We start from the raw sequence: 26,089 nt of genomic DNA on the forward strand, positions 1-26,089 counted from the left end.
GCAAGCAATAGAAACAGCATATCTTCTGCTACTTACACTTTCAGTATATAAACATATTAATCCATATATACCTTACATCATCCTGTGTATATTGGCTTAAATAAAATTGTTTAGAAAATCTGTAAAAAAGTGTGGGACCAAAAAATTTAAATGTTGTATGACCCTAACAACTCCTTGGTAACCTTACATAGTTCTTATCACAATCTCTCCACTCATTTGATTTTGCTACTAAATCCCTCATGCTTTCTCAGGCAACTTATCCTTGCAGGCTGGAGGTCAGGTTGTACCCAGAAAGGCAGATTCTTCTCTGATAGCATACCCAATATGAGGGAGACTCCCTGCCTTCAGCAAGTTTTTTAAATGAGGATATTGATTTAATTTTGCAAGCGAATCAAAATAGATCACCTGACTGAGAACACTGGGATTTCATTTGAGGGGTAAGGACAAAAGGTAAAGGTTTTTCTGTGGAGTGTTGAGCCAAACAAGTAAAGAAGGATTCCTCTAGTTTTGAAACTCCCAGCTCTGCCTTGGACATTATTGGAGAAAACAGAGAGCAACAGAAACCATGGTTCTTTTAGAAGCTCGTTGAGTTGTGGTGGCTTAAAATTATGTAAGATCTTCCTTGAGACATTCACCTAATACAAGATTACCTTCTCTACATTGGTTATCAGATCTAGACACTGAAACCTTTAAGTGCAAAAGAGCCTTCATCTCTGAGTCTGTGGAGCACATGGAAGGAGGGCAGAATGATTTCAAATACAGGATAGCCCCGAAAGTAGATTCTTCTGTGAGGTTCGATGTATAAACTGTTGCACTGTCTTGTAACATCACTGTTCCTAAACCCTGCCCCAGGTGAGTAAGTGGAGAAATACACATAAAAGAAGGAATACTTATAGGTTAAGGGTAGTCTTGCAAAAAGCAACTAATTTTGGAAAAAACAAACATGGTCTCTTCACATAGAATAACACACACTATTCCCATAATCACTGTTGGATTATGGGCCATTTGTACCCCTCAATCCAGTGCCTGGCACCGGTACCTTCACCTCTGGGGTAAGGGGCTCTGTCAGCAAAAACAAAGATGCATTGCCTTCTGGTTTCTGGAGGGAGTGACAGAACTCCAGAGCTGGGCTAGTTTTCCTGCTACAGCACCAGTCTACATCAAAGGCATGATGTTCTCTCCTTCCAGATTGAAGGCAATGCCTTTCAACGCCTGTTTCTGTTTAGGGAGTGGATGTAGTTCTCTCCAGGCTCTGAAGAAAGGAGACTAATGTCAGCCAGTGCAGCAGCGTGGCCTGCCCCAAGCACAGCACCATGTTAGTAAGTCAAAATAGCAACATTCCCAGCCAAACTCTTCCATAGGTATAAACAGCAGAGGGGGAGGAGCCTTCAACCTCTCTACAGTTCCATGGCTAAGGCACTCCAGCCTCCTGGGATTCAAATCTATGGCACATATCCCAGGCTGCAGCAAGGAAGCCCAGAGCGTGAAGGGGGAGAGGCAAGCAGAGCTGTTGCTCTTTCAGCTACTCTGGCTCTTGAGATCCTGGCTCTGTTCCCCAGCATAATTTCCATTACCTTGAAGAATGATCCAAACAACTCCAGTAGCATGATCAAAAGAGTATGAAGAGATCCAGAGATGATTCAGTATGTTGGTGCCAGGGAAGCATAAATGTACTGACTTATCTCAGTTGTCCCTCTGCCTCCCACACGACTGGAAGCACCAGCCACAGATGCAGTAACAGAGAAGACACTACTCCCCTAAACTTATTTTCTACAATTGCTATATTTGGCCACTGATGGCCCCCTTTGAAGCAGGCAAACCCAGAAACATTTCATTGTTTCACATTGCTGTGTGTTAGAACTAACATCCTCTGGAACCACTGGAGTTAATTTCTACAGGCAGTTATCAGGTTTTGTGTATTTTTGTTCTTTTGAAACCTTCATCTGTGGAGTGTATGATAAAGACATAGGAAAAAAAATCTCTGTTATTGCCTACTTTTTTGTTTGATGATACTTCTGCTTTGCTGCTAATGTCATTTACAAACTGATCATAATAATGAAGCCATTTACTGATTACTTGAATCATGTAGCATATTGAGTTTCATCACAAGTATCCAGAAAACATTTCTATTCAGACAAACCTTTATGGCCTTAATGTCTGAGGATCAATTTGTCTCACAAGATGAAAAAGAGGTCAGAAATTCAATGCAGTGTTACAACACTCTGTTATTCCGCTTATTATTATGGCAATACGCACTGGTACCACAAGTGTTAAGACTTGCATAAACATTCCAATTTTAAATCTAATTTTTAGAGATCTGCATCTCAGTCATAGAGATTTGCTGTAGGCAGAACTTGTCATACAAATATTCAGCCTAGAACTAATTTTCTTTAACATGTTTTAACATCTTCCAAAACAAACACACAAAGACTTCAGAACTTTTAAAACCACCTTTCTCTCTATCCTGATCAAAACACAAGACTTGATTCAACAATAGGCAGCTCTAGCTTGAAGCTAATATAAAGTATAATAATATTAAGTGAATTGAGTTCCTCTAGAAATAAACTAGAATAACACACTGGTAGATCAGGCTCGAAGTCCCTTTGTTTATTAGATACTCAGAGCCTCTACTAGATTCTACTTTAACACCAGATTGAATCCATCTGAACTCTGCTCCTCATAATAACCTGTCCAAGAAGGATAGAAATGCTGGGTTATAAAAATCTGTTTCCATATGATCATATAACAGTTACTGAGGCATCCAACAACAGTTCAAACTTGCCTCATCCAAGATAACTTAGGTGAGTGCATCTCACATCTCCTGTTCTCATTTATTCAAAATGAAGAATCACCTTTGAGGGATAATACCTTGTGTAGAACACAAAACAGGACTGACTTCAAATAATCTGAACACTGACCTCGCTTGCTATCTAAAGTCGGGTAGGGTTTTTCTCATTTTGTTCAAGATGTTCATAAATATCCATTTAAACATTAAATACAACAAAAGCAATAAACAATTTAAAACTCTGGAAAACAGACTATACTGCAGAACTCTACCCCTGAGATCCTTTTTCAGTGCTCCTCTCATGTTGAAGAGAGAGAAAGAGGGCCTGTCAGTGGGTCACTCACTTCAGAGAAGTTCCGTGATATTGTTCAGCTGAACTAGCCTCCCCAAACCCTTGTTTTCCTTCTCCAGCTATTAAAAATATATACATGATGAGTTCAGACGTAGGAGGCTTCATCCGGACAGATCTCCCTTGGGAATCGGTAGTAGAAAAACAAGTGAGAGGATTGCTACCCAGTACCCTTCTTGATTTGCAGCAAATAACAACAGCGTGTTTGAAAACAGTCTTAAAGAAGGTTATTTTCCTTTCAGTGACCACACTCCTCTGGGGAGTCTCAGCTAATGTGGATCTCGCAGAAGGTGTATGTATGAGTTTTTTTACTTCAACTTCTGCCCAACACCAACATTTTTGACTCTATCTATCAGGACCTTGTGTGCATCTGTGGATTTCTTTACCCTTGTCGCCACCTCCAAGGATGACATAAATAGTGAAGCATCTCCTGTCCTCAAACCATAGACAGACAAAAGATGTTGCAAAAAGAAAAAAATATTGCTGCACCTCCACAGAGCTTTGGGGCTGTGGGAAAAGGAAAGAAAGTGGCAAACACTACAGTTATGCTGAGTGTCCCTGGATATCTGGGGTAATTCACTGTGCTGGTAACACTTCAGCTGGAATATTGTGTTCAGTTTTGGGCTCCCAATACAAGATGGATGGTAATAAACTGGAGAGAGAGCAGCAGAGCACTGCTATGATGGTCAAGGGTCTTAAGCATATGGCCAAAAAGGGGCAGCTGAGAGAATTTGGCTTGTTTAAACTGATAAAGAATAGACTTTAGTAGTCTACAACTTTTTGTATGGTATTTACACACACGAAACAGCCAAAATCTTGGTACTGCCAGATGATAATAAGGCACAACAACCACAGATTGTGGCTTGGGTGGACATTAGAAGACAAAAATGTTTACTGGGGATAGAACAGGGTACCCATGGAGGTTGTGGAATCACTGTTCCTGGAGCTTTATAAAACTTGTCTAGACAAAGCCATACCTAACCTGGTAAAGTGGCAGTGCTAGTTCAGGAGGTGGTTGAACAGGATGACATCCAGACATTCCTTCCAGCCAACATTTCTGTCACAAACTGTAAGTCCTATTAACTGACAGTAACTGAAACAGCTTCAAAAGGAAATGTGGTTGCTCACAGGAGAGGAAAATATGTCTATGCATGTATGAAAAATGGACTCTGGACCCTGCAAATTCATACAGGCCAAATGAAGAAGATGCATTTAGAGATGAAAGAGAGCATTTGCTTTTCTGGCAATGTTGCCTTAGCAAGTTTAAGGTCATCAGATAATTTTAAGAGAACAAAAAGCAGCCTCACTAAATATTAGAGTTCTCTGTATTTCCTGCTCAGAGTTGGAATATAAAGCCCCAGACATACAAGGTTCACAGAGGAGGGCTTTTCTAGACAATACAATACCTTGTACATATTGGAGGTTAAATATACTTTCAAAGGGATTGTTCTTCAGCTGTACAGTTGACTGCTTTGAATGCCAGAAAAGATACTTCATGCACATTGAATATAACTCCTATGGTTACTTCCAAAATAACCTAGGAACCCTGAATTTATTTGTTGCCACTAGGCAAAGTTCTACAATCAAGTTTTGAATTGCTTCAGGGCTTCTGTGATATTTTCTTAAAAAAATAAAACCACCAAAAAAACAATAAATCCTATTTAGTCAGTGAAGACCACCTCAGCAATGAATATAGTTTTTCCTTAAAATATATGAAGTTTTTTGTGCTGCTTCTCCCCATAGATGACTTTAACGAGACTAAGCTGTTTACATTTTTTCCCACTTTATTTCCTGCATTTCCAACTGCAATCTGCAGTTTGTGTTCAGTACTGGTAACATCAGGTTGTCCACCTTTATCATTATATGACCACCAGCAAATGTTTCAAAAACACTTATGTAAATGGGAAGGATGGTCTACCTCTTGTAGTTCATAGAATCCTAGAATACCAGGTTGGAAGGGACCTCAAGGATCATCTGGTCCAACCTTTCTTGGCAAAAGCACAGTCTAGACAAAATGGTCCAGGACCCAGTGTTTGTTCACTGTTTACTGCAGATGTGTTGTGTGTTATGGACAGTTTAAAAGGCTACAGAAGGACAGCAGAAATGCAGGCTTGCTTTACTCTGGTGTACAAGCAAGTAGCTTGCTGCAGCCCGTGGGGCAGGTGAAAGTCACTGGAGGAAGAGAGCAGGGAGCCTGCAGCCTGGCTGGAGACTTCCGAAAGGAACAGGAGACTTGCTTGTGACAGAAAGACACACAAATAACCTGCAGGCTTCCAGACAGCTTGGCTGTTTCTGAGAACTTTCCTAGAGATGAAAAATAGTGATTTTTATGGAGGGAATTTGTAACATCTTGTAAAACATGTGGACAAGTCATTATTACCATATTGTTAGCCATTCAATGCAGTGCGGTTTGCTGTCTGCATGGCTTGATAGAGAACCTGTGGTGCATTCAGGAATTACACACTGGCCTGTTAAATATGCAAGCCTAGTTATTTATCTCTTTTCCTTTCTAAGAGAATTATTAAAGCATCTCTATGATGTTATAAAAACATTTAAAAAGGATGATCATCTGTGCTAGTCTGAAGATTGATTTCACTTTCTCTCCTTAGGTTTTTTTCTACTCTCCTTAGGTCTCTTGTTTTTCATGTTTGGTTTATACCAAAAAAACCCACAAAAAACCACCAGCAGCTGAATAACCAATTGCTCTGCAATAACAAACTAGGACAGACTGGGAAGGAAGGTACCAACACACAGTCTTAGCAAGAATTCACACTTCAAGAATCCAAGAGGATTTTATGCATGAACCTTAATAAGGCTGTTTACAGATGATGAAACTCTCCTGTCAGCATCTCTTTAAAGTTTCTCTGTATAAATATCAACAATCTTGCTGGACAATTGGCGAGACGTTGGGAGGCTTACTGCATGCTGTGCGGCGAAGCTATCTAGTTTTAAAGAGCAAATGACTCATTTAATAGATATGGTTCTGTTGAAAGAACATTCTTCAGAGCTTAGTAAGAAGTTTAAACCACATTAACATTAGAAATCAATGAGCCAAAAAACTGCGGACTACTGAGGTCATGGTTAATAAAGAAAGGCTTCTATTTTATTTTCATATTCTGTTTTTGATCACTTGACCTCATTTTTAAACATGGTCTGGATGTAATTCACCATTCCACACAAAGCGATGATTCTTTTTTCTAGTTTTACTCTCTTCGTAATTTCAATTACATTAAACCTGATTTACACTGGAGGAATTTAATACATTTGCTTATATTTTCAAAGAAATCAGCCACCCAGCCCAGAAAACACAGTCCAATTTAATGGTCCATTTGGAGCTTTTCTGGCTACATGATATACAGCTTCTGTTGGCTATGTGACATTAAAATCCATAGGAACGAGCCCATTGTTTGCTTTCTCCTTTGAATGACAGATTACTCATTCCTCATTGTCCAAGCTTGTGTTGACTGGAATTGATGGAACGGCATTTCCTTCATTAGAAACAAGGTTGCCTCTGGTGTGCATACAGTCTGAAAGCATGCTGAACAAATTTTTGTATTATTTAGTGCTTATGTTTAAGATCTTATACCCATACACAAGCATTTCAGCAAACAGGCTTTGAATTGTTCAAGCGCTCAGCCATGCCGAAGTTCCTTTTTAAGTTTCCTGACCAAAGGCAGCATAGAGAAGAACAAGATAGAATACTTGCACCTTTAACCCCCCCCCCCCCCCCCCCCCCCCCGTGCTTCCTGGATAATGAAGTCATTGCAAGTCTGAAGGAGCTTTTCAGTTTGTGCTTATTTTTAACTGAAACCCCTATGGAGAAATACAGGTCTTAGCAAAGGCAGCTAAGGCCAAGAATCTTGGCGCTGTGTGGTAAAAGATAGTCAACCTTGAGCACAAACAGTTTAAAGTTATACTAGTGCTAGAATATGAAGGTGGTGAGACACTGGAACAGGTTCCCCTCCATGGAAGTGTTCAGGCCAAGCTGAACGGGGCTTTGAGCAACCTGGTCTAGTGGAAGGTGTCCTGCCCATGGCAGGGGGGTTGGAACTAGATGATCTTGAAGGTCCTTCCCAACCCAAACCTTTCTATGATTCTTCCTGGAGCACTGTTCTTACACACAAGAGAAACATTTTTGTTGAAAAGAAATGCTGTGTCTTGGGTTTGTGAAAGAAACATCCATCATTTTGAATAAAATATCTGTGTTAAGGGAGAAACACAACGTTGATGAAAATGCAGATATCTCAGGTTTCCACAAGTAATTCTTCACAAATATTATCTATCAAAGTTATGCCTGAGCAGAAAACAAGACTACAGTGTTAGTGGTAACAAGAAGCTTAGACGGCTAGACAAGTATTTAGTACTGGAGTATCCTCAGGTCACGTATTTATTCTATTATTAACACCTTTGGTCACTCTAAATAGTCACACACTTTCATCAGTTTCAAAACAGGAATCAAAGACAAAAAGGAGTGAGATTCTAACACTTTAAATATGGGTTCAGTATAACCAAGCCCCACTGCTTAGACATTGAGTCATAACTATTCAAGCACTGCAGACCTTGTTGATTTTTGGTCAGGGCTAACTCACACCAAAAGTTTCTCCTGAGGTATCCTCACAATTGCTTTATGGGTTCCAAATATTGGATTTACAGAAAATAAACAAGTTACATGAAAATTTCCTAGTTCATTAACATTTTAGACTTTGGTCAACCTGTAATCATAAAAGCACAAGTCACATATTGCCCATGATTACTACTGGTGCACTTTGCATGTCCCCCTTTCTGACACGGCATATTTTTTGTCTCGTTACTTTCCATCATCTCTCCTCAGATTTATTTTAAACAAGTCCAGCTGATGTCTAGACACAATGACACCTGAACTGGCATCAACAGCATGTTCAATAGTTTATTAAAATTTTTATTACATTGGTTAGAAAATGCCCATCTGCTGTTTTTCAGGTTTTGAGATTTAATGATTTGCTATTGTATAGCAGGGACACAAAAAATCATGAAACAGATTTATAGCCTTTCTGCAAAACTAACACATTTGTATCATTCATCTATCAGACCCAGTTTGTTCCAATGAGGACACAGTCAATATGGCTACTACTGGCTTAATTCTGTGATACCATATAGCAAAGATTCCTTTAAATATTGATGGTTAGCAGAGGAAAAAGGCCATGTTAAAAAAATGGAACAAAGGATAAAAAACTATTTCCCTAGAGAAGTAATGAAAAATAAAGATAATTCTAACACTGACATGTTTGAAACCTGCAAATGTTTTCTAAAATGGAAGGCCATGAGCAATTTGGCCTGTTTATCCCATTCTCTGGTCCTGCTATGTCCTCATAAGTCGGTGCAACAGCCAGCAATGTTGGTTGTCTGTCCAGAAGCAGAATCAAAACAAAACCTAGTCAAATGTCCTCTCTATCCCCCAACCCTCTGGTTTTTTGTTTGTTTGTGTTTGTGGTGGTTTGTGGTGTTTTTTTGTTTGGTTTTTTTTTGTTTTTTTTCCCAGTTGCTTCCTTAGTGAAGGTTTGGGAAATCTGCTAGATACGGTTATTTTAGAAATACACATTCTTGCCTGTTTGCTTTACCCATGACTCAAAAACTGATTCAGAAAGCTAGTACTGCGGTAAGAGTGAGTGACCTCAGAGTCTGCAAAATAGTAAAGATTTACATTTTCAAGGCTGGATGGATTTGTTCCTGCCTTACTTTCTGTTCTGTATCCATCATGGAGAAAAATGTAGGAGCAAAGACTGCAAAACATTTAGGCCCTGCCTCTCTATGGCTTTGTCTAAACCCACACAGACCTGCCCCTGGCTGTCCAGACCAGGGATCTACTGCAGAAATGATCCTTCTGGCTCCTGTGCCACTGTATTCTTCATGACAGAACATGGTGAAGGAGTGAAATAAAGGAAATGCAAGGAATTGAATGAAAAATACAACCTGTGTGCATAAAGAAGAGAGCCAAGATCAAGATTTATATTCCTGGCAAATTTATTTCTATGTTTACTAAAGTATACCTTTCCCTCTCAGTTTGCACAATCTGCTTCCAAATATGCAGAAGCAAGCTCTTGATTTGAAATACATTCTTTTTCTTCTAGTCTTTGCTGAGTAAGAGAGAAGCTGGGGTGAACAACAACATGTTTCAGCGATAACTAATGGTTCCGATGGTTTCAATTTGTACAATACCACCCTGAGTATCACTGACTTCCTTATATATTAGAACCAGTCAGCACAGAGAGCTCAAGAAATGTTGCCACAATATAATGCACATAGCAATTCTTTTTTCCATACTGAAAATTGTTTTCCTAAGCTCTAAAATAAGGTAGTTTGTATTACAAATATTTTAAACATTTTTTCCCACATAACTGGATTTTAGGCACAAAAAAAGATGAACTACTTTGAGAATTTATATTAAATAATACACAGAAGACATAGGTAGCTTCTGTATAAAGCTATCACATGCCTAAACCACAGTATGACTATGCTCTCAAGAACAGAAAAAATACCAAAAATTATCCCTTGTGTTTGTAATAATGGTCTCAGAAAAAACTATACGTAATATAGTTCACATTGTGAGAAATGTCTCAGTCGGGATCCCTTCGATAAAGGTCGACACATAAATTAGGGTGCCACTTTTACAAAATGCTCTGCTTCTGCCTTAATTTTGCCAAGTATTTGTCCCTTTTACAGAAGTAAACACCCATGTTGGCTCACATTTTTGATTTCTGCATCTCAGTACTTCACAGCATGGCCTGCTGTGCTGGGAGGACTTTGCTGACATTTAAATCACTTCATATTACTATTTTAATTCAGATCACAAACACATCTTTGGAATGAATTTCCCAGTCATCCCCATGTAATCTGCTTTGGTTCATACAGATTGATCTCAGCTTTGTCTGGAAGCTCTTTGCTCTGTGATAGTCAGATCCCACCTAACATATGATTTTGGCCACTAAAAGGTGTCCGCTCATGGGACTTGACAAGAAAGAGCCTGAAAATTCTCCTCTCACTCCCAAAACCTGGGTTAGCAACACTAAACTTCCCTAGTGCTGCACACTTGTTGCCTATGTAGACTTAGCCTTTGCCTCCCCGTGTTTAAAACAGGTATTTTTTGCTAGCAAAACGCCTCTGAGAGGATTATTCTTACAAAAAAACAGTTAATGAAAATGTTCAATTAAATGTCCTTTACCTGTCAAAACTGTATTATGGTGTCTGATAAATACTGTGTTCACATGTCGTTAAAACGCAACAGCCAGACTGAAAACTTTTTCCCATGGTGAAAATTACTTAAGAAAGAACCATGTGCCTCTGACACAACTCCTTTTGTTAGCAAAGGGAGTAAGAAATCTGTAGACAAAATTTTCTGTCAATTTTGGGATGAAAATGTTTTCAGTTGGATGGGAAAATAAGAAATATAAGTACCGAAAATCCTTTTTCTGCAGGTAGTTAGAATAATGTTTGTTTTCAGTAACAGAGATAAAGACCTAAAATGATTACTGGACTATAAACTCTTATACAAACCTAATTGCATGCCTTCAGAACAAGCTTATTCTCAAGTTCATTTCAGTTAGCACTGCTTTTTGAAGTGGACAAACCGATCCTCACAGAAACATGTTCATAGACAAATTGCCCAAGTTGTTCAGCGCTGTTATTTGGCAAGGTCTCCAGCCAGATGGGTTTGCTAATGACTTCTGTAAGGTGCTTAAATCAGAATCTAGTGTAACACATGACTGCCATGTTTAATTACTCTGTTAATACAGCTTAATGGATATTGTTTGGTATGTAAAAGTCAGAGTTTTTTATGAACAATACAAAGACAAAACAGTCTTTTTCATTTGAATGTAAGGATACCAAGGCCTTGATTATGTGCCCATGTATAACCTTGCCTAAGAGCAGTCATTCAGAACAATTGTTATAGCAGAGGCAGACATTTGTTCAACTCACAAAACATTTCTTAGACGATGTGCACTAACAATGGACACAGAATTTTACTTGCATCGGTTGAATATATTTTTTAACTATTCAACAATTTTCTGTAAGTTTGCCTGAATGCATTCAGCTGCTGAAAGGAAACAGGGATACAACCATTATCTTGAAATGTTTTTTTTCCCTCTCAGATGGATAACTCAAATGTGCTCATTAGCTTAATTTAATTTTGCAAAACTGTACTTTTTTGGTGTAGATTGTAAGCTCAGTACTATACATAAAACAGCTCTCATATGCTAACACTGCAGTCAGATCCTCAATTACAGGCACAAGAAAATGGCAAGCTATTTGTTGCTACAACTAATGTAAAGTAATATGAGAAAACTAGACCCCTTTTGAAAACTTTCATTAGGACATATTTTAGGGTTAAACAGGTTTCTTGTCCTAGGTCACTAATCGATGACTGAACAGTCAAAACAGCTTTCGTTCCTTGCCCCATGAAGCCATCTCCTCAGTTATAGGAGAGGACACACCAAAGAAAACAGCTTTGATAATGCTGACAGTCCCTCACTGGTAACAAGGGCTCATGAGTTCTGGAGGCATTGGACTGTCTCTAGACTGAGAATCTAAAGAGTGGGCTGAATAGAAACCTGAGCTATTACTGATGTCAGTGATTATAGATAATACAAGATGAAGTAATTCAAGTTTAGATTTTTAACATTTATTAAAAAAGCAGGATGTATGTTCATTTCAAATTAAACAGTTAAAAATGTTAAAGCATACAAACAAATCAATTGTGTACTAGCAGCATCCAATTGTTAGAATTTTCTAGAACTCCTCAGTACAGTCTTGGCAAGCTAAAAGTATTACAACTTGCAACCAACTGACCTCACCATAGTGCAGATAAAACAAACTTTATAAAAACAACAATTTAAGGTTAAATAAGCTTAAATAAAGGTGTTAAATACAAGACACTTGATCAAAGCTTCTGTACAAAGATAAAGAAATTTGGCATTGTACAATTGATTGGCTGGCTCACACCATACATGATTTCAATAGTTAAGCAGTATAACTGTTTAGCTGAACATCAACTATACAAAAGTAACTGAAGTTGGGAGTGGGCTAACCCCAGTGAGCCATTTACAAGGCATGTGTATTTTTAGAAAATCAGAACACTGTTTATATTCAGGCACCATTTGTTCCTGCAAATAAATAATCTCTAATGTATCTGCATCCAAACTAGTGTTAAACACATCAGTGCTAACATTTTATAAACACAGCTTTGTGACTATTCACTATACCTCCATTCTTATTGCTATGACAATGTGGACTGTGGAAATAAAACTACTGTACATACAAAAAAATAGAGCACCTTTTAAACATTAAAGTATATGTCTGGTTATTCTTTTTATCTTACAATACTGAAGCCCAAGCTAATGTAAATTGCTTTAACATCTTCACCAGCGCACCTGAAATGCAGGAACTAAACCCCCAAATATTCCTCTTCAGGCAAGCCCCAGCCAGAGCATCTTCTAAAAATGTCTAAAATGACACTAAGGATTCTTTACATTCATCTGCACACAAACAAATATCTGCTATTCTCCGCTTTCTTCATATGAATTTAAAGACAGATTACCACAGTTCTCTCTCCTTTTCAAATGAATAAAGCTGGATAGAGAATGTAGCAGAAACACCTAAAATGGATTGTGAACACAGTGAAATTATTACCCCGCTAATTCAAAAAATACAGCTGTTACATTGTTCAAATAAGTATTTTCCGGGGGCCCAGTCATTAGGATTTTTTGTCTATCGTATTGAAAAACCATTCTGTAAATTTCCTCAGTTGAGCAGCTGCTGTTTGAGACTCCTCCTGAAGCCTCATGTTATCTTGTCTCAGATGCTGTACCTCTGCTTGGAGAACTGCCTTGTCCTGTTTTTCCTGGTTAACAAAGATACAAGTTGAATAAAGTGAGTAGTCATGATGACAGCATTTTTGTTGTTAACATTTCTGTGCAAGTCATACAGCTATGTTTTGTTGAGCTCCCTAATCCATTCTGACAACTACTAACTCTAAATTAATTCCCCTAATGTGTTCCAACTTCCTCATTCAGAGAAAATATTGCAAGCTAAAAAGAAAACTAGATGCTACTTTAATACAAAAATTATAGGAGTTTACTCTATTTAACAAAAAAAGTGAAGTGCTAAAAGAATAAGAAGCTTTTAGCTATTACAAATCATTTGTGACAGCCCAAGTCATAAGGAACTGATTTCAAGCATACGTTAGCGAAGAAAAATACCTAATTTCAACATTTTCTCTTACATGATTGCTTTCTTACCAAAAGCAGTCTAATTTCTACCAGTCCTGGCATTGTCTCAGCTCAGAAATTAGACAGTAAATAAGACACAAAGCACAGAATCTCAGAATTGTCTAGGTTGGAAAGGACCTTGAAGATCATCCAGTCCAACCATTAACCTAACACTGACAGTTCCCAACTACACCAGATCCCTCAGTGCTATGTCGACTCTACTCTTAAACACCTCCAGGGATGGGGACTCCACCACCTCCCTGGGCAGCCCATTCCAACACCTAACAACCCCTTCTGGAAAGAAATGCTTCCTGCAAGTCACTGTTACATGATGAAGATACCACAAGGCAACAAGGACAACAAATCTGGAGTGTTAACTACTTAGCAGTAGCGCCTGTTGGACATATATGGGATATGGACTATCCCTACCTTTTGTTAAATCCAGAGCACCACAAATGGAGATAAAGTGCCTCATTCTTTCTGGGGTATGACTATATGAGGACAGTTTTTCTGGAGTAAAGACCCATAAACTAGTCAGAGCCTTGGGGCAGCTTGTTCACATAACCATTTCCACAGGACCTTCTGCACCTCAGTGTTCTGATCAACTGCTGGGCTCTACCATTCGTTAATTACACTGTCTAGTTTAACTGATGTACTTTTTTTCAAACCCTTGATGAAATCTGAATAAAAATAGAACTGTTAAAGCCAGAGGATAATAATTTCCCTAATGATCTCTTACCTTTCTCAGGTCAGTTTGTAATTGCCGGAGGATGACTTCTAGCTGGTTTACTTTTCCAGTCAGAGTACTTGGAGCATGTTCCCTGTAAAGGAAACCACTACCTTCATTCTGGGTTAGTTAAAAACATTTTCTCCCCCAGCTTTTGCAGAGTAACACTTTGAGTGATAGCAGAGGAAATAAATCAGTTTAGGCAGTTAGGGAAACACAGACAAAACCAGCATCAGCAAAAGGCTATTATTGAAACATAAACCCATTGCTGCAGTATCTGAAATATGACACTGCCTCTCATGCAAACCAGACAGAAATAAAATGATTTTAAGAAGAAATGTTTTAGGAATTATTTGCACAGACTCTCACAGTGCAAGTCAAACTTGCTGCTAAATAGTGTGCCAAGCACATCTGTTAACAAGCTGCTTTCTGATAAGGACTGTACTAATCTGAAGCAAGCTGCAGCAACAATTATTGTACACCAAAAGTGCCTTTAAGAGTTCTTTTGTCTGATCTGCAACTGTCTAATTTCTAGTAAAGGATAAACCTATGGCTTTATGGAGACAAGTATTTTGTTTAAAGGTCAAAATGTATGAAATATTTCCACAGGTTAATCAAATGCATGACTGAAGGAAAATACTGAGAGTAGCTTCTGTTTCCTGTCTGACAGTAAGCACTGTGAGAGACAGTTTCATATACGTTATAGATTAAATCAGCCATAATGTGAATCATTTTGTCTAGAAGAGAGACGCTGTAGAGAGAAGCTTCATAGACAAAACTGAATCAGCTGCTTCATGCAAGTGCACATATCTGACAGATCTGCTGATGTTAAAAGTGGAACATCTTTAATAGTCTTTTGCAGTCCTTACTGATCACTAGGCTGAAGAAAGGGGTGGACTTAGAAGTCATTAAAATAAATGTGCTTTACCAGGTAAGTAAATTTGTGTAAAATCGGTTCAAATTAAAATGTGATAGTCTAACAATCAAGAAGACTTTTCCCTCCATTTCCTGTTCTTCCATTCCTGCAGCTGAAGACCAAAACTAATCAAAGATGTGTTTTTCTTTTAAAGAGTGCTAGTGGACAGATTATACTGCAAAATCTGTGTTTTTAAGAAGTATACTCCTCATAGCAGGGAAGACGGGGGAGGGGAGAAGGAAAAAAAAAAAAAAAAGAGAATAATCTCTCCCAGAGCACTGAGGGGAATTTGAAGAATTGGGCAGTTTGTCATAAAAGTTTCCTGCAGTCCTCAGTTACAGGTTCTCTTGATTAATTTACCTCTGTATAAATGAAAAATTATGGATTTGCAAGTAGCATATAGTTGCAAAAGATAGGTAGGAACACCTCTTCCAAGGTCAGACATTTGGTGCAGATAAGATTATTGCGTACTACTGAATTGAGTTCCTGTTATCAGATCTATTCAGATGAAAATAGAAACAAACATAACACAAATTATTATTGTACAGGAGAAATACTGTGAAAAATTTGACTAGCTGAAACTCTGCACCTAACAGTACCCTGCATTGGAGGCCTGTTCTACTGAGAGCGCTTTATCTGACTATACTACACATTTTCTAGATAGGTTGATTCCAAAAAAGATCATTTTTCAAAATTAAAGACATGATTGGTCAAGGTAACAGGTCTGCCATCAAATAGTAGTGAAACATGCATACAGGCAATTTAACATGCAACATTAAGAGAAATCTTTTCGTAAAACATTTTTGTAAGAAATACGCTTTCATTCTGACATACCCAGTAGCCTCAAGGAAATCTTTTCCATCTGTGGGACTCTCATCCAAAGGTAACTCTTGTGTTCCTTCCAAGCCCTGAGCTTGCTGCATATCATTCAAGGTGCAAAATGATGCTACTCTCTGATCTGTAAAAAAGTAACGTAAGGATACATTTAAAGCTGGACATATGCACAAAATAAAAGGCTATATACAACCATTATCCTTGTTTAGTTAGAGAAATGGATGTAAGGTTTCTACATCACAGCTTTGCAGATAATCAGCAGATGTAAAGTATATTCCAGCTAGTTGGCTTCCCCACATCTGCATCCAAAGGCAACCCCAAAGAAATCTTTTGTGTCTGTCAGCAGAGTAAGACAGATTTGTTTGGACCAGTTAATGATATGAACAGTAAATTGGTCTTGATGAAATCTGCAGAAAAGCACTGAATTCAGGGCCACAACCAATGACAATATTAATTCAGGAAAAAGGTTTGCATTTTCCATGGACTTTAAGCCATCAGATTCCTCAGAAATCTGTACTGTTCATTTCGTACTGTTTTACTGTCTCAAGCATTTGCAGAACCTAATGGTAATCTGCATACTTGAAAAACAATAAATTCACACAGTTTTTATCGATTGATGTTTTGTTATCTATAGTACTAAGGCATGCTATTGTCTACATTGGATTCCACTAGAACATAATCTAACAAACACAGATGTAATTACCTATGGATATACAGTGTGGTTGCCAAAATACATCAGTCACCACATAATAGAAGTATGCCATGCAGATCATCATTGCACAGAACAGGAGTAAATGATGCATTCATTAGGATTTGTCTTCTTTAAAAAAAAAAAAAATCCATACTCTGTGAAGTTTGATTTAACGTATGTCTTCAAACAAAATCCATGTCTGTAGGCTTGTATAAAATCTGGAGACAACATGCCTGCCTTGCCCTTTCTCCCCTTGCTCTACCACCCCACGGTCCCAAAGCTTGCATTATCATGCAAACGTGCAAACATAGGAAATATTAAAGAAAGTTTACAAAAGGCAAAAGTCATCAATCCCAGACCATCACCTAGAAACGGCGTGTGATGACAGAACGGCCCAAATTCTTCATCTGAGTCAAAACCTGGAATAAGATTTAGAATGTTCCTATAAACAAGACAGTCCATCTCCACTGGAGCAGCTGTGTCCTTCACGTACAGCGCACACAGTGGGATGGATACTCCCCGTGCAACTCATGCTGGCTCCCACTCTCAGCCTTGCAATGCCATTTTTACACACCACCACCATTACAGGAAAGTGTCACGCCCCATGTCTGTAACAGTAATACCCAGTATTGCAACACAGCATGACAACTTGGTGTGATACATAAAAAGACAAGCCTCCAAACGCTAAGCACCCAAAGAGCAAATACAGGCCAGATAATTTTAACTAGGAGGAAATTTGGGGTTAAAAGCTCTACCAAAAAACCCAGGAAATCACCAAAAAGCGCTTTAAAGGGATTTTTTTTAAATGAATAGTTTTAAGGAGTAGCAAAGATTGACAATTCATTCCATAATACAACAAAGAAAGTTGCATGTCATTTTTTTCTCCAATTTTAAAGACCACAGTTAATTTTCCCTGCTTTTTTCTTTATTTCTGACTAGTGATGGATCTCAGCAAATACGAACATGACGTTTTCATACGTGCTGACAATAAGGTAAGCATATGATTTTCAACGCATATTCAGTGACATCATCTACAGATTTGAAACTTATAAAATTGAATAGATTTAGTTAGTACAGATAAACTAAAACTAGTGTCCCTGATCAAACACGGTATGTAGGCCAGAAACAAGAGTTTGTAAACAATCAGTTTGAAGTACATATCTAATTATTGATTTCACCTTCATACTGTTCACATTTTCATTACTTGATAGAAGAAAACAAAGCCAGCAGAAAATGTTATACTGTTGCTATTTGTTCTATGCCAACAATACGTGACATGTAACACTGTGTCCCAGAAGCAATTCTGCTGTAATATAAATATCTGCATTTTTTCTCCCTCTGCTAACTAAACTTAATTAAAGAGAATGGCCACTGGTCTGGTTTATTTTGTCAGTTAAAAAAAACTGTTTTGCCAGTCTGATCTCCCCAGCAGGATTTGAAAGCATCTTTTTCTTCATGAATAAAAGCAGGTGCAAAAACAGGTACATGCAGGTTAATGAAATCACCATGACGCCATTTTTAAACACAGTATTTTAAAATATTTTCATATTATTTCAAGACATAACAAAAATATAAAAACATGGATGCTTGCCATTAAGTATAATGTGTAGATTAACTCTTTCTTTCTTTCTTGTGTAATCCTTAATGAATTTCAACTCCACATAATTTAAAAATACTATTAACACTTAGAGTAGGAAATTAATTGTTAAATCTTTTCTATTTTCCTAGTATAACTTAAACATATTTTTCCAATATTCTTATCTTTATAAAATATGAAACTACATTCTTACATTCATCAGGTGAGGAATAAAAAGTCACTAAATGGACACTAATAACCAGAAGTCTCTGTGTTGCTCTTCAAAGGGTAGTTCTTTAATTTTCAAAAGACAGGTTAGCATCAGAATCATTCTCCAAACAAGTTAGCAACACAATAAATCTCTGTAATAACTAGTACATTAACAAGATCCTGGACTAGAAAAGTATTTTTCCTTTGAATACTTTTCAAGTAGTTTTAAAGACACATTTTTATTTTTTAGTACATATACCAAATCTCCCTGATCTCCCTTTAAGTATTGATGCTCAGCAATAGTTTCACCAATTTACTATTTAAATAAGAACTGGTTTTAAACCCAAATTGTGGTGAAGGTTGAACTTGTGGTTTAAAGAGCAAAATCTTCCTACTGATTTTTGTTTTATTTGTTCTTAACAGAATTGGCTTGGCATCATATTAATACAAATTAAATCAAAGCTACCTTCACTAACAGACAATTTCTTGAAAGAAAAATCAAGTGTATTTCTGACTATGATGCTGTAGACATAAGTTTTGCTTCCTCCAAACTATAGGGACATCTCTTATTCAGTTCAAGTGATATGTGCATACTAAACAGAAGAAAATACGTGTAAATCTCAGAGCTCTTATTTTTATCTGGGACATCCTTGCCAAACCCCACACAAGACCCATGCATAGAAAACTATGTGTAAAAATATATTGTGTTTATATCAGAAGTTTAAGCATCAGCTGACTTAGCAAGACCAAGGATGAGACAAAATTTATGACTCACTTTAAAGTAATAGAATTGTACAGTTGTAACCACTAGGAATTTGAATCTGGATTTTCATTGTTCCAGACCACTAACAGGGGCCAGAAAAAACTCCAGACAATTCTGATATACTGCAGAGCAGAAAAGGCTAAAATGAGTATAGTGCAAGAAGCCGCTCTCTCATCATTAAGGCAAAGTCTACCCACAAATATACACTGACATATGCACTGAAGCAAAAAGTTACACATGCATGCACTAGAAGTGACCAAATGTTAACTAAATATTTCATTTTTTCTTTTTCTAGTAGTTTAACATACTAATTTGGTTTAAATAATTATCACTCATGCTGAATGCTTCACTTCTTTCTCATTATGTTATGTGTGGCATTACTTGCATTACTGTAAAGATTTTAAATTGAAGTAATAAAATAATATTAATTATAGTAGCACAGATGTTTCTGCAAAGATAAATCTGCATTAAGAAACACTTCATTCTGATTGTAGACATTCATAAAAATAACCTGGAAAAAAGTCAGAAGTTGAAACCACCTATTTTAATGAACTAAATCAGAGGCATTAAAGGGACTTTGTTAGGCTGTTAATTCCCACAATCAGATTTACTAAACACTGAACAGATTTTTTCAAGCACAGTAAACCCAGTTTAAAGTAGCACAAATAGTACAAAGTTCTATGCGTAATAATAACCAATATTTGTGTCAATTCTCTTCTATAATAGTAACAGATAGGGGCATCTGGAAAGGCTTCTCCTTTTGTACCCCAAAACATTGAAAAGATACAAAATTAGTCATCAGCAACATAATACACATGTTGAAAGCCAGTCCTTCCTCCCTAAGTTGGAGATCTATTGGAAGGACAAACAAAAAGAGAACTAAAAAAATACATTCTCTCCTTTTCTGTTATAATTTTCTGAGATTCCTTTGTTCTCCTCTTCCTAATTCAGCTTTCCAATTTATTCTATAAAGCCCCATCTTTATCTTTACTCAGTTCAACACGCTTTCTTTCTTTTTGCTTCTCCTTTTTCAAACCAACTGCCCTCCCTAAAGCCCTACCTCTTTTGCTGTACAGTCACATCCAGTTCTATCTCTTTTTTTATTGTTTGCTTCAGAGATGGATACAAAAATACTACAACAGTGTATTTCTGGCATGTCAACTGCTCCCTGGTTACTGTCTCTCTGCAGTTCCCATCAAAATAAGAGAAGGGAACTGGAAGTAGCCTATCCATGTATGAAAGAAATGGAAAGATATCCCTTGCTACTGACTGCATGCATGTTAAAGATGATCTCTGGATAAATATCAGAATCAAAACTATGTCCTGCAAAGGAAGGCAGTGTGAAGACTTACAAAGCACTGTACTCCTATTTATGGACACTGACCCTCAACAGACACAGCTCAAGCAAAATCCCTACTGGTGGAGCTTCTGGAGCCTGTGGATTTAATGCCCACACAGCTCTCCTTTGCACTGTGAAGACTGTCTTAGGAATAGCAGAGGATTTTCAGGAAAAGTTTGAGGTAAATATACAGCTTCCCACAAAGGCTCTTGCCAAGCAAAAGCAGTGAAAATTAAATCCTCACAAAATAAAAAGCATTATCATCATACTTTCAATTGTGACTTTCAGTAATTGCTTACTCCACCCTCACAGACCACAGTTCTACATAGGATGAAGGCTTCAATTGGATAAAAGCTAATACTAATTAACAAACAACCTAGTCAACTGTTCATTTGGGGGGGGAGGGGGGAGGTAAAAATAAGATGCTGTTCTTGTTACACCCATGAGTAAACTCTGAGTACAGATGACTGTAGCAAAAATCCTGCTACTGTATTTAATTCTTTAACTAATGCTAACATTATAAACACCTAAAAAGGCATTATTTAACACTAATTGAGACACAATTGCATTATAAGACAGACTGATGAAAGATTGTGAGGCCCACATTATGGATGTTGAACTGATCAAAATATGTAAGTTGTCAACACACAATCTAGAGAGATCACAGAGGGAAAACCCTGACCTTGGAATCAAATTGGTAATTCTAATAAACTGACATTAAGAAAAGATCTTGTAAAAATTGAAAACTAAAATTAAGTCCTGTATCCAGGTTCTAGAACAGAACACAACTTCGAAATATCAGGTTGGGAAAGCCAAATTAGAGAACAACTCTATTTCTTAAATTTCTCAATTTCTTAAATCACTATAAACAAGTCCTATCCATTTGTGATCTTTTTCACTGAAGGTTTGGGGCAGGGGTTGGGGATGTGTGTGTTGTTTGGTTTGGGATTTTTTGAGATGGTCCTATATGAAACGTGATCACATTTCCATCCAGTTTAATAAAAAGATCAAAGCAGTTTTATATTCAGAAGTGGACAAACTTTAGAACCATCCACTCTTTTTCACATTGATAGAATGCAGAACAGTAGTTCCAAACTATTTTAAAATAATAAGTTGAAGCAACTCCTAAGTAAAAACTATAATACATAAGGAAACTGCACCTGATAATTAATATCCAACATGTTCCCTCCCAGTGACTTTTTAATGACATGCCTATAAGTTATTATTTTTAAAATCACTTTAACATTGCAAGACATGGGATAAAATTGAACAAGGGCTTAAAAATTCCACTCCTTGTAAAAATTGCAAATTGCAGAACTATGAATTTTGTTAAAACATTTTATAAATCATCTAACATACACACAGATGCCTCTATTGCAGAGCCCTAAACAGAAAATAATTATACTCGTTATACATAACTAATTGTTATTTACTACTCAAATTCTTATGATAATTCAACCCCCCCCCCACCCCCCCCCCCCAATAAAACATTTCTCTCATGTATCAAACCACCCGGTCTTCATGTTATCTACAGATATTTTCCTCCCTAGGACAGGGTACTGTGGATAGATAGCTATGTTGCTCTACCTTTCTCTTTCAAATTCAAATGGCAAATACACTCATATAATATTTACTAAAGCAAAATTATTTTCATCATGATATTAAGTAGTAAAAGGAATAAAAATGTATTAGTTTTCAAAGAAAGCTAAAAATACAGGAGCATAAACTGGTACAGAATGACATTATAGTCAGCTAAACTCAGATTTTTTATTAGCACTTAAAAATATTCTTCAAGTACAAAGTTACAGAGTTAATTGTTTACTGATTCAAATCTATTTTCAGTTGTTCAAGATGTCAGTAACAAATATCAGGATGTTCCCTGAACAATCAAACACGAAATGCGTGGGAATAGTTGTCAGATTCTCAGGTAATGGTACTTCATGCCAGCCACAACAGGCATGTTTGAGTAGTACTGAATAGTAAAGAATGCACATACAGTTAATCAGGTTAAGAAAAAATACAGTACTTTAGATTGCTAATCATCACTGTTGGTTTGGGCTTTTAACAATGCCATTTAAATCAGTATAGTAAGTAGTTCTGAAGAGCTTTTGATCAAATTGGAATTTAATCACTTCAAACTTCGGGAAGGAATTGGGTGCCAGAAAACTGATTCCCATGGTTGCTTTTAGTCAAAAAACCAGAAGAACTTCTCATGACTAACTTCACAACCAGTTCTTCTCATAAAGTTATGTCCTGTACCTTACACAATGATGACTGGTAATGTCTTCCTTATTCACAGATACCTCTGACTTCCCATTACATTCACTAATGAGAATACCACCAAGATAAGAAATGTCAGAAATTTTAGGACAGCACAGTAACCTCAACAAAACACCCCTCAGAGACAACAAAACACAAACATTCAACTTTATATATTCATATATACACTCAAACCAACATCCACCTTTCTGTGTTTGTACATTAAGGGTAGGTTTAGCTCTCAGAGAAGCAAATGTTTTTTCTTAGTTACCCTGGTCTTATAATTTAATAATGCAAACCTATAGCCTGCACCTCAAGTTCTGCTACTGGAAAATATAGTGTACATTTTTTCTGGTTTTCAAGGGCATATTATGAAAACTGCAACATCATTTGGACTACACACACAAGTTTATAAATACAATGCAACACAATAAACTCAGGGAAGTGTTACTCCCAGTTTCACTTTGAACATCTAACTTAAATGCTTTGAATCTCTCTTTCAAAGCACCTGATTTTTTCAGTTGATTACAGAAGGAACTTCGGTCCCTAAGTGGATGAATTGTATCTAAGATAGATACTGAATGTTTCATGAATACCCCAAATTTTCAGTGAAAATCTTCTGCACTGAGAAGTGATACTGCCGAAAGAACTAAAGGGCTATGGAGGCAAACACCGGATTTTTGTAATTCAAAATTTGTCTATACAGTATATATTTAAAAAAAAATAAATGTGTGTATTGAACATTGATCTTTATTCAGATTTTCCTGTTACCTTCAAACGCTCGTGCAGCATCTACCAGGTGGGACCAGTCTAGCCCTGTGGCAGTGTCTGGCAGGGGCATCAGGCCAGGATCATTGAATTTGGCTTTATCAGATAAGGACCCATCTGAGAACCAGAATTCATCTAAACAATAAACACAATAATTAGTCTTCCTATAACAATGGTGTACAATTAATTTTGAAGCTGTTATAATGAACTATAAAAAAATGTATAAGCAAAGAGTGCTTATCTTCATTTCTTGTTTCTGTCTTTTCCTGTTCAATACTCAGTATGGGTGAAACATTTTTTAAATGTCGGCAGAATAAGATGGGAAGGGTTTCTAAAGGGTTTTTTTGTGCCACTTTGCACATGGTGTGTTCTTTGCATTTTCATGTGAATGCTGTGTTAGCAGGCAGCATCCGTTCTTGAAGCATACCATATTAACCTGAGCACTGAGCAGAAAAGTTGCTAGATACTCAAAGTTATATTTTTAAGAGGGCTGTGAAACATATGAGATATTTACATGTAGATTTATTCTGAATCTTAAATATTTCAGTTCCAGAAGCAATTTTTAAAAAATCACCTGCTTTCTTTTAATGCATTTGTAAATTCTAGCCTATACCCAAAACTGACTTTCACACTGAAAATACTGTATTAATAATATAAATTTTAAATATTAATTTCATATTTGCAGCTGTACATCTGAGGATGTAAGACTTTGTGTGCAGATCTCTAAGCTCCAGAGTGAGCTGTAACGCACTGTATACTGTAGATAAATTGCATATTAATTGAAATGTACACACTATAAAGTTAGTTCAAACACAGCTTCAGTTATGCAGTCTTTTAGAAAGGTACCACAAACTCACATCTCAGTAGAGGAGATGCTAATTTTCATAATTATCTAAAATATTTTTATATTTTCCTTATCTATCCATAGCAATCTTCACTCCGATTAATGTGAACACATTAAAATGAATACTGCTGAACAGGCACACAGAGGTTCTTAAAACGGAACATAAACCAAATATATTATTTATACTCACATTTCATCTTAACCATAAACTTAGTGATACAATATTGTACTTTTATTACAAAGTATGGTCAGGAAAAAGGATTTTGCTTCAGATGTATCTACTCCTATTAAATTAAAAGGTCAAATTAGTAATTCTTCCTCAAATATTTCAGAAGGAAATTTCCATCTAGTTATTCCAGTGATTCAGACTATAATGTTTGTGAGGAATATTTTACCAGGAAAACATTAAACACAAAAATCAGTGAAGGAAAAAATGCACACATAGAAGTGAAAGATACATTACAGTTTAAGAAAATGGCATGTTGTCATTGTCCTGATACCAATGAAAAAGAATACCAAAGTCTATTTGAATTAAAGATTTCTAACCTAAAAATCCCAAAGCAGCAGCCTGTTACAGAGCATTCTACTGCACAAGGCAATGATTAGAGCATATTATATTCTTTGCAGAAAGCTAGTTTAAAAAAAAAAATCAGGAACAGGAAAATGAAGTTGTGCAATCGTCTGTCAAAAGTTAGGAGTTTCACAAAGCAAAAACAATGCAGAAGAGGTAGAAATCCTGTTTACCTTGGAGTTTATCCTGTTCTACAAATTATATGAAAGCTGCAGTATCACTATATTACAACTGGAAGTGGCTTGACAAACCCCTGTAGAAATATCTTTCTCAATATCCACTCTTAATATGCAAAAGTAGATGCTATATGAAATGGAAAATGTAATATGCATTCTACCCATACATCTGTACTAAGATTTTATTTTCAGTTTCTTATACATAAAATCTTATCTAAGGTTACCTTGGGGTGCAAATACATTGGAAGCTCAACATCAGAGCAGTTTCTGAACTTTCGTATATGACCTGGGAATTAGAGAATCTTATTTATGCAAGTATAAATGTTTTATACATCCCTGTTGTGGAAAATAGGCAGAAAGCCTTATCTGAAAGGCTGGCAAGCCACCTTTGGTTCTAGACCAGCAGGCAGGCCCTGAGGGACAGCTCTTGCTTTTGTGTGATCAGCCTACAGAGGCTGATTGTGAAACCTGTCAGGAAGATGTCTGTTCCCAGTGCAATTCTGATGGCTTTCCAAATTAAAGTGTAGGAGTGATATATTCACCAGCAGCCATCCTTCATTATGTGTTGTCTTTGCGAGAACCTCAGTTCACCTTAGAGTGGATCCTACTTGGTCCTGCATAAGACCTGACAGAGAACTCAAATGCAGAAAGCCTGCCAGCGTGGAGATTTGAATACTGACAGCTCTGAAAACACAAGTGCTCATGCTGATGGCTGAAATTATAAGTGGAATAACTGAACAGGCATGAGTATGCCACCACAGAATAATTTATTTTCAAGATATAAATTATGTGTTCTTGTGCAATGGAGGTGGGGGGAGGGGAAAAAAAAAGAAAAAAAAAAAGGAGCTATAATGATATAGGTCTCTTTGTGCTTTTGAATTTCAGAGAATATTGTTTGTATTTCACGAATGCTCTGGGTGAGATAAATTATTTCTAGCCTCCTGTATTTGCATTTCCTCCCTGCTCTTCTTACCTTGCTATTACCTCCACGTTTTCTCTGTAAGACTGCCACATTAGCAACTGCAGGCTGCCTCCTGATT

General features: G+C 37.0%; 1 protein-coding gene across 4 annotated transcripts in view; it reads right to left on the reverse strand.

Annotated features, from left to right (window-relative positions):
• Positions 1 to 11,774: 11,774 nt before the first annotated feature.
• The window catches only part of SIPA1L2 (signal induced proliferation associated 1 like 2), a 151,222-nt gene continuing 136,907 nt past the window's right edge, over positions 11,775 to 26,089 (reverse strand). For 2 of the 4 annotated variants that reach the window (XM_074896742.1, XM_074896740.1), the window contains 4 exons: positions 23,462 to 23,593; positions 15,853 to 15,976; positions 14,115 to 14,196; positions 11,775 to 13,008 (listed from right to left, as the gene is read on the reverse strand). In XM_074896742.1, the coding sequence (XP_074752843.1) occupies positions 12,862 to 13,008; positions 14,115 to 14,196; positions 15,853 to 15,976; positions 23,462 to 23,593 (485 nt within the window). In that variant the 3' untranslated portion in view covers positions 11,775 to 12,861. Of the gene's footprint in view, positions 13,009 to 14,114; positions 14,197 to 15,852; positions 15,977 to 16,908; positions 16,963 to 23,461; positions 23,594 to 26,089 lie in introns of all 4 variants that reach the window. The other 2 variants (XM_074896741.1, XM_074896743.1) reach the window with 2 other exon arrangements.

This window comes from Athene noctua, chromosome 1, assembly GCF_965140245.1.
Source record: "Athene noctua chromosome 1, bAthNoc1.hap1.1, whole genome shotgun sequence".
Lineage (NCBI taxonomy): Eukaryota > Metazoa > Chordata > Aves > Strigiformes > Strigidae > Athene > Athene noctua.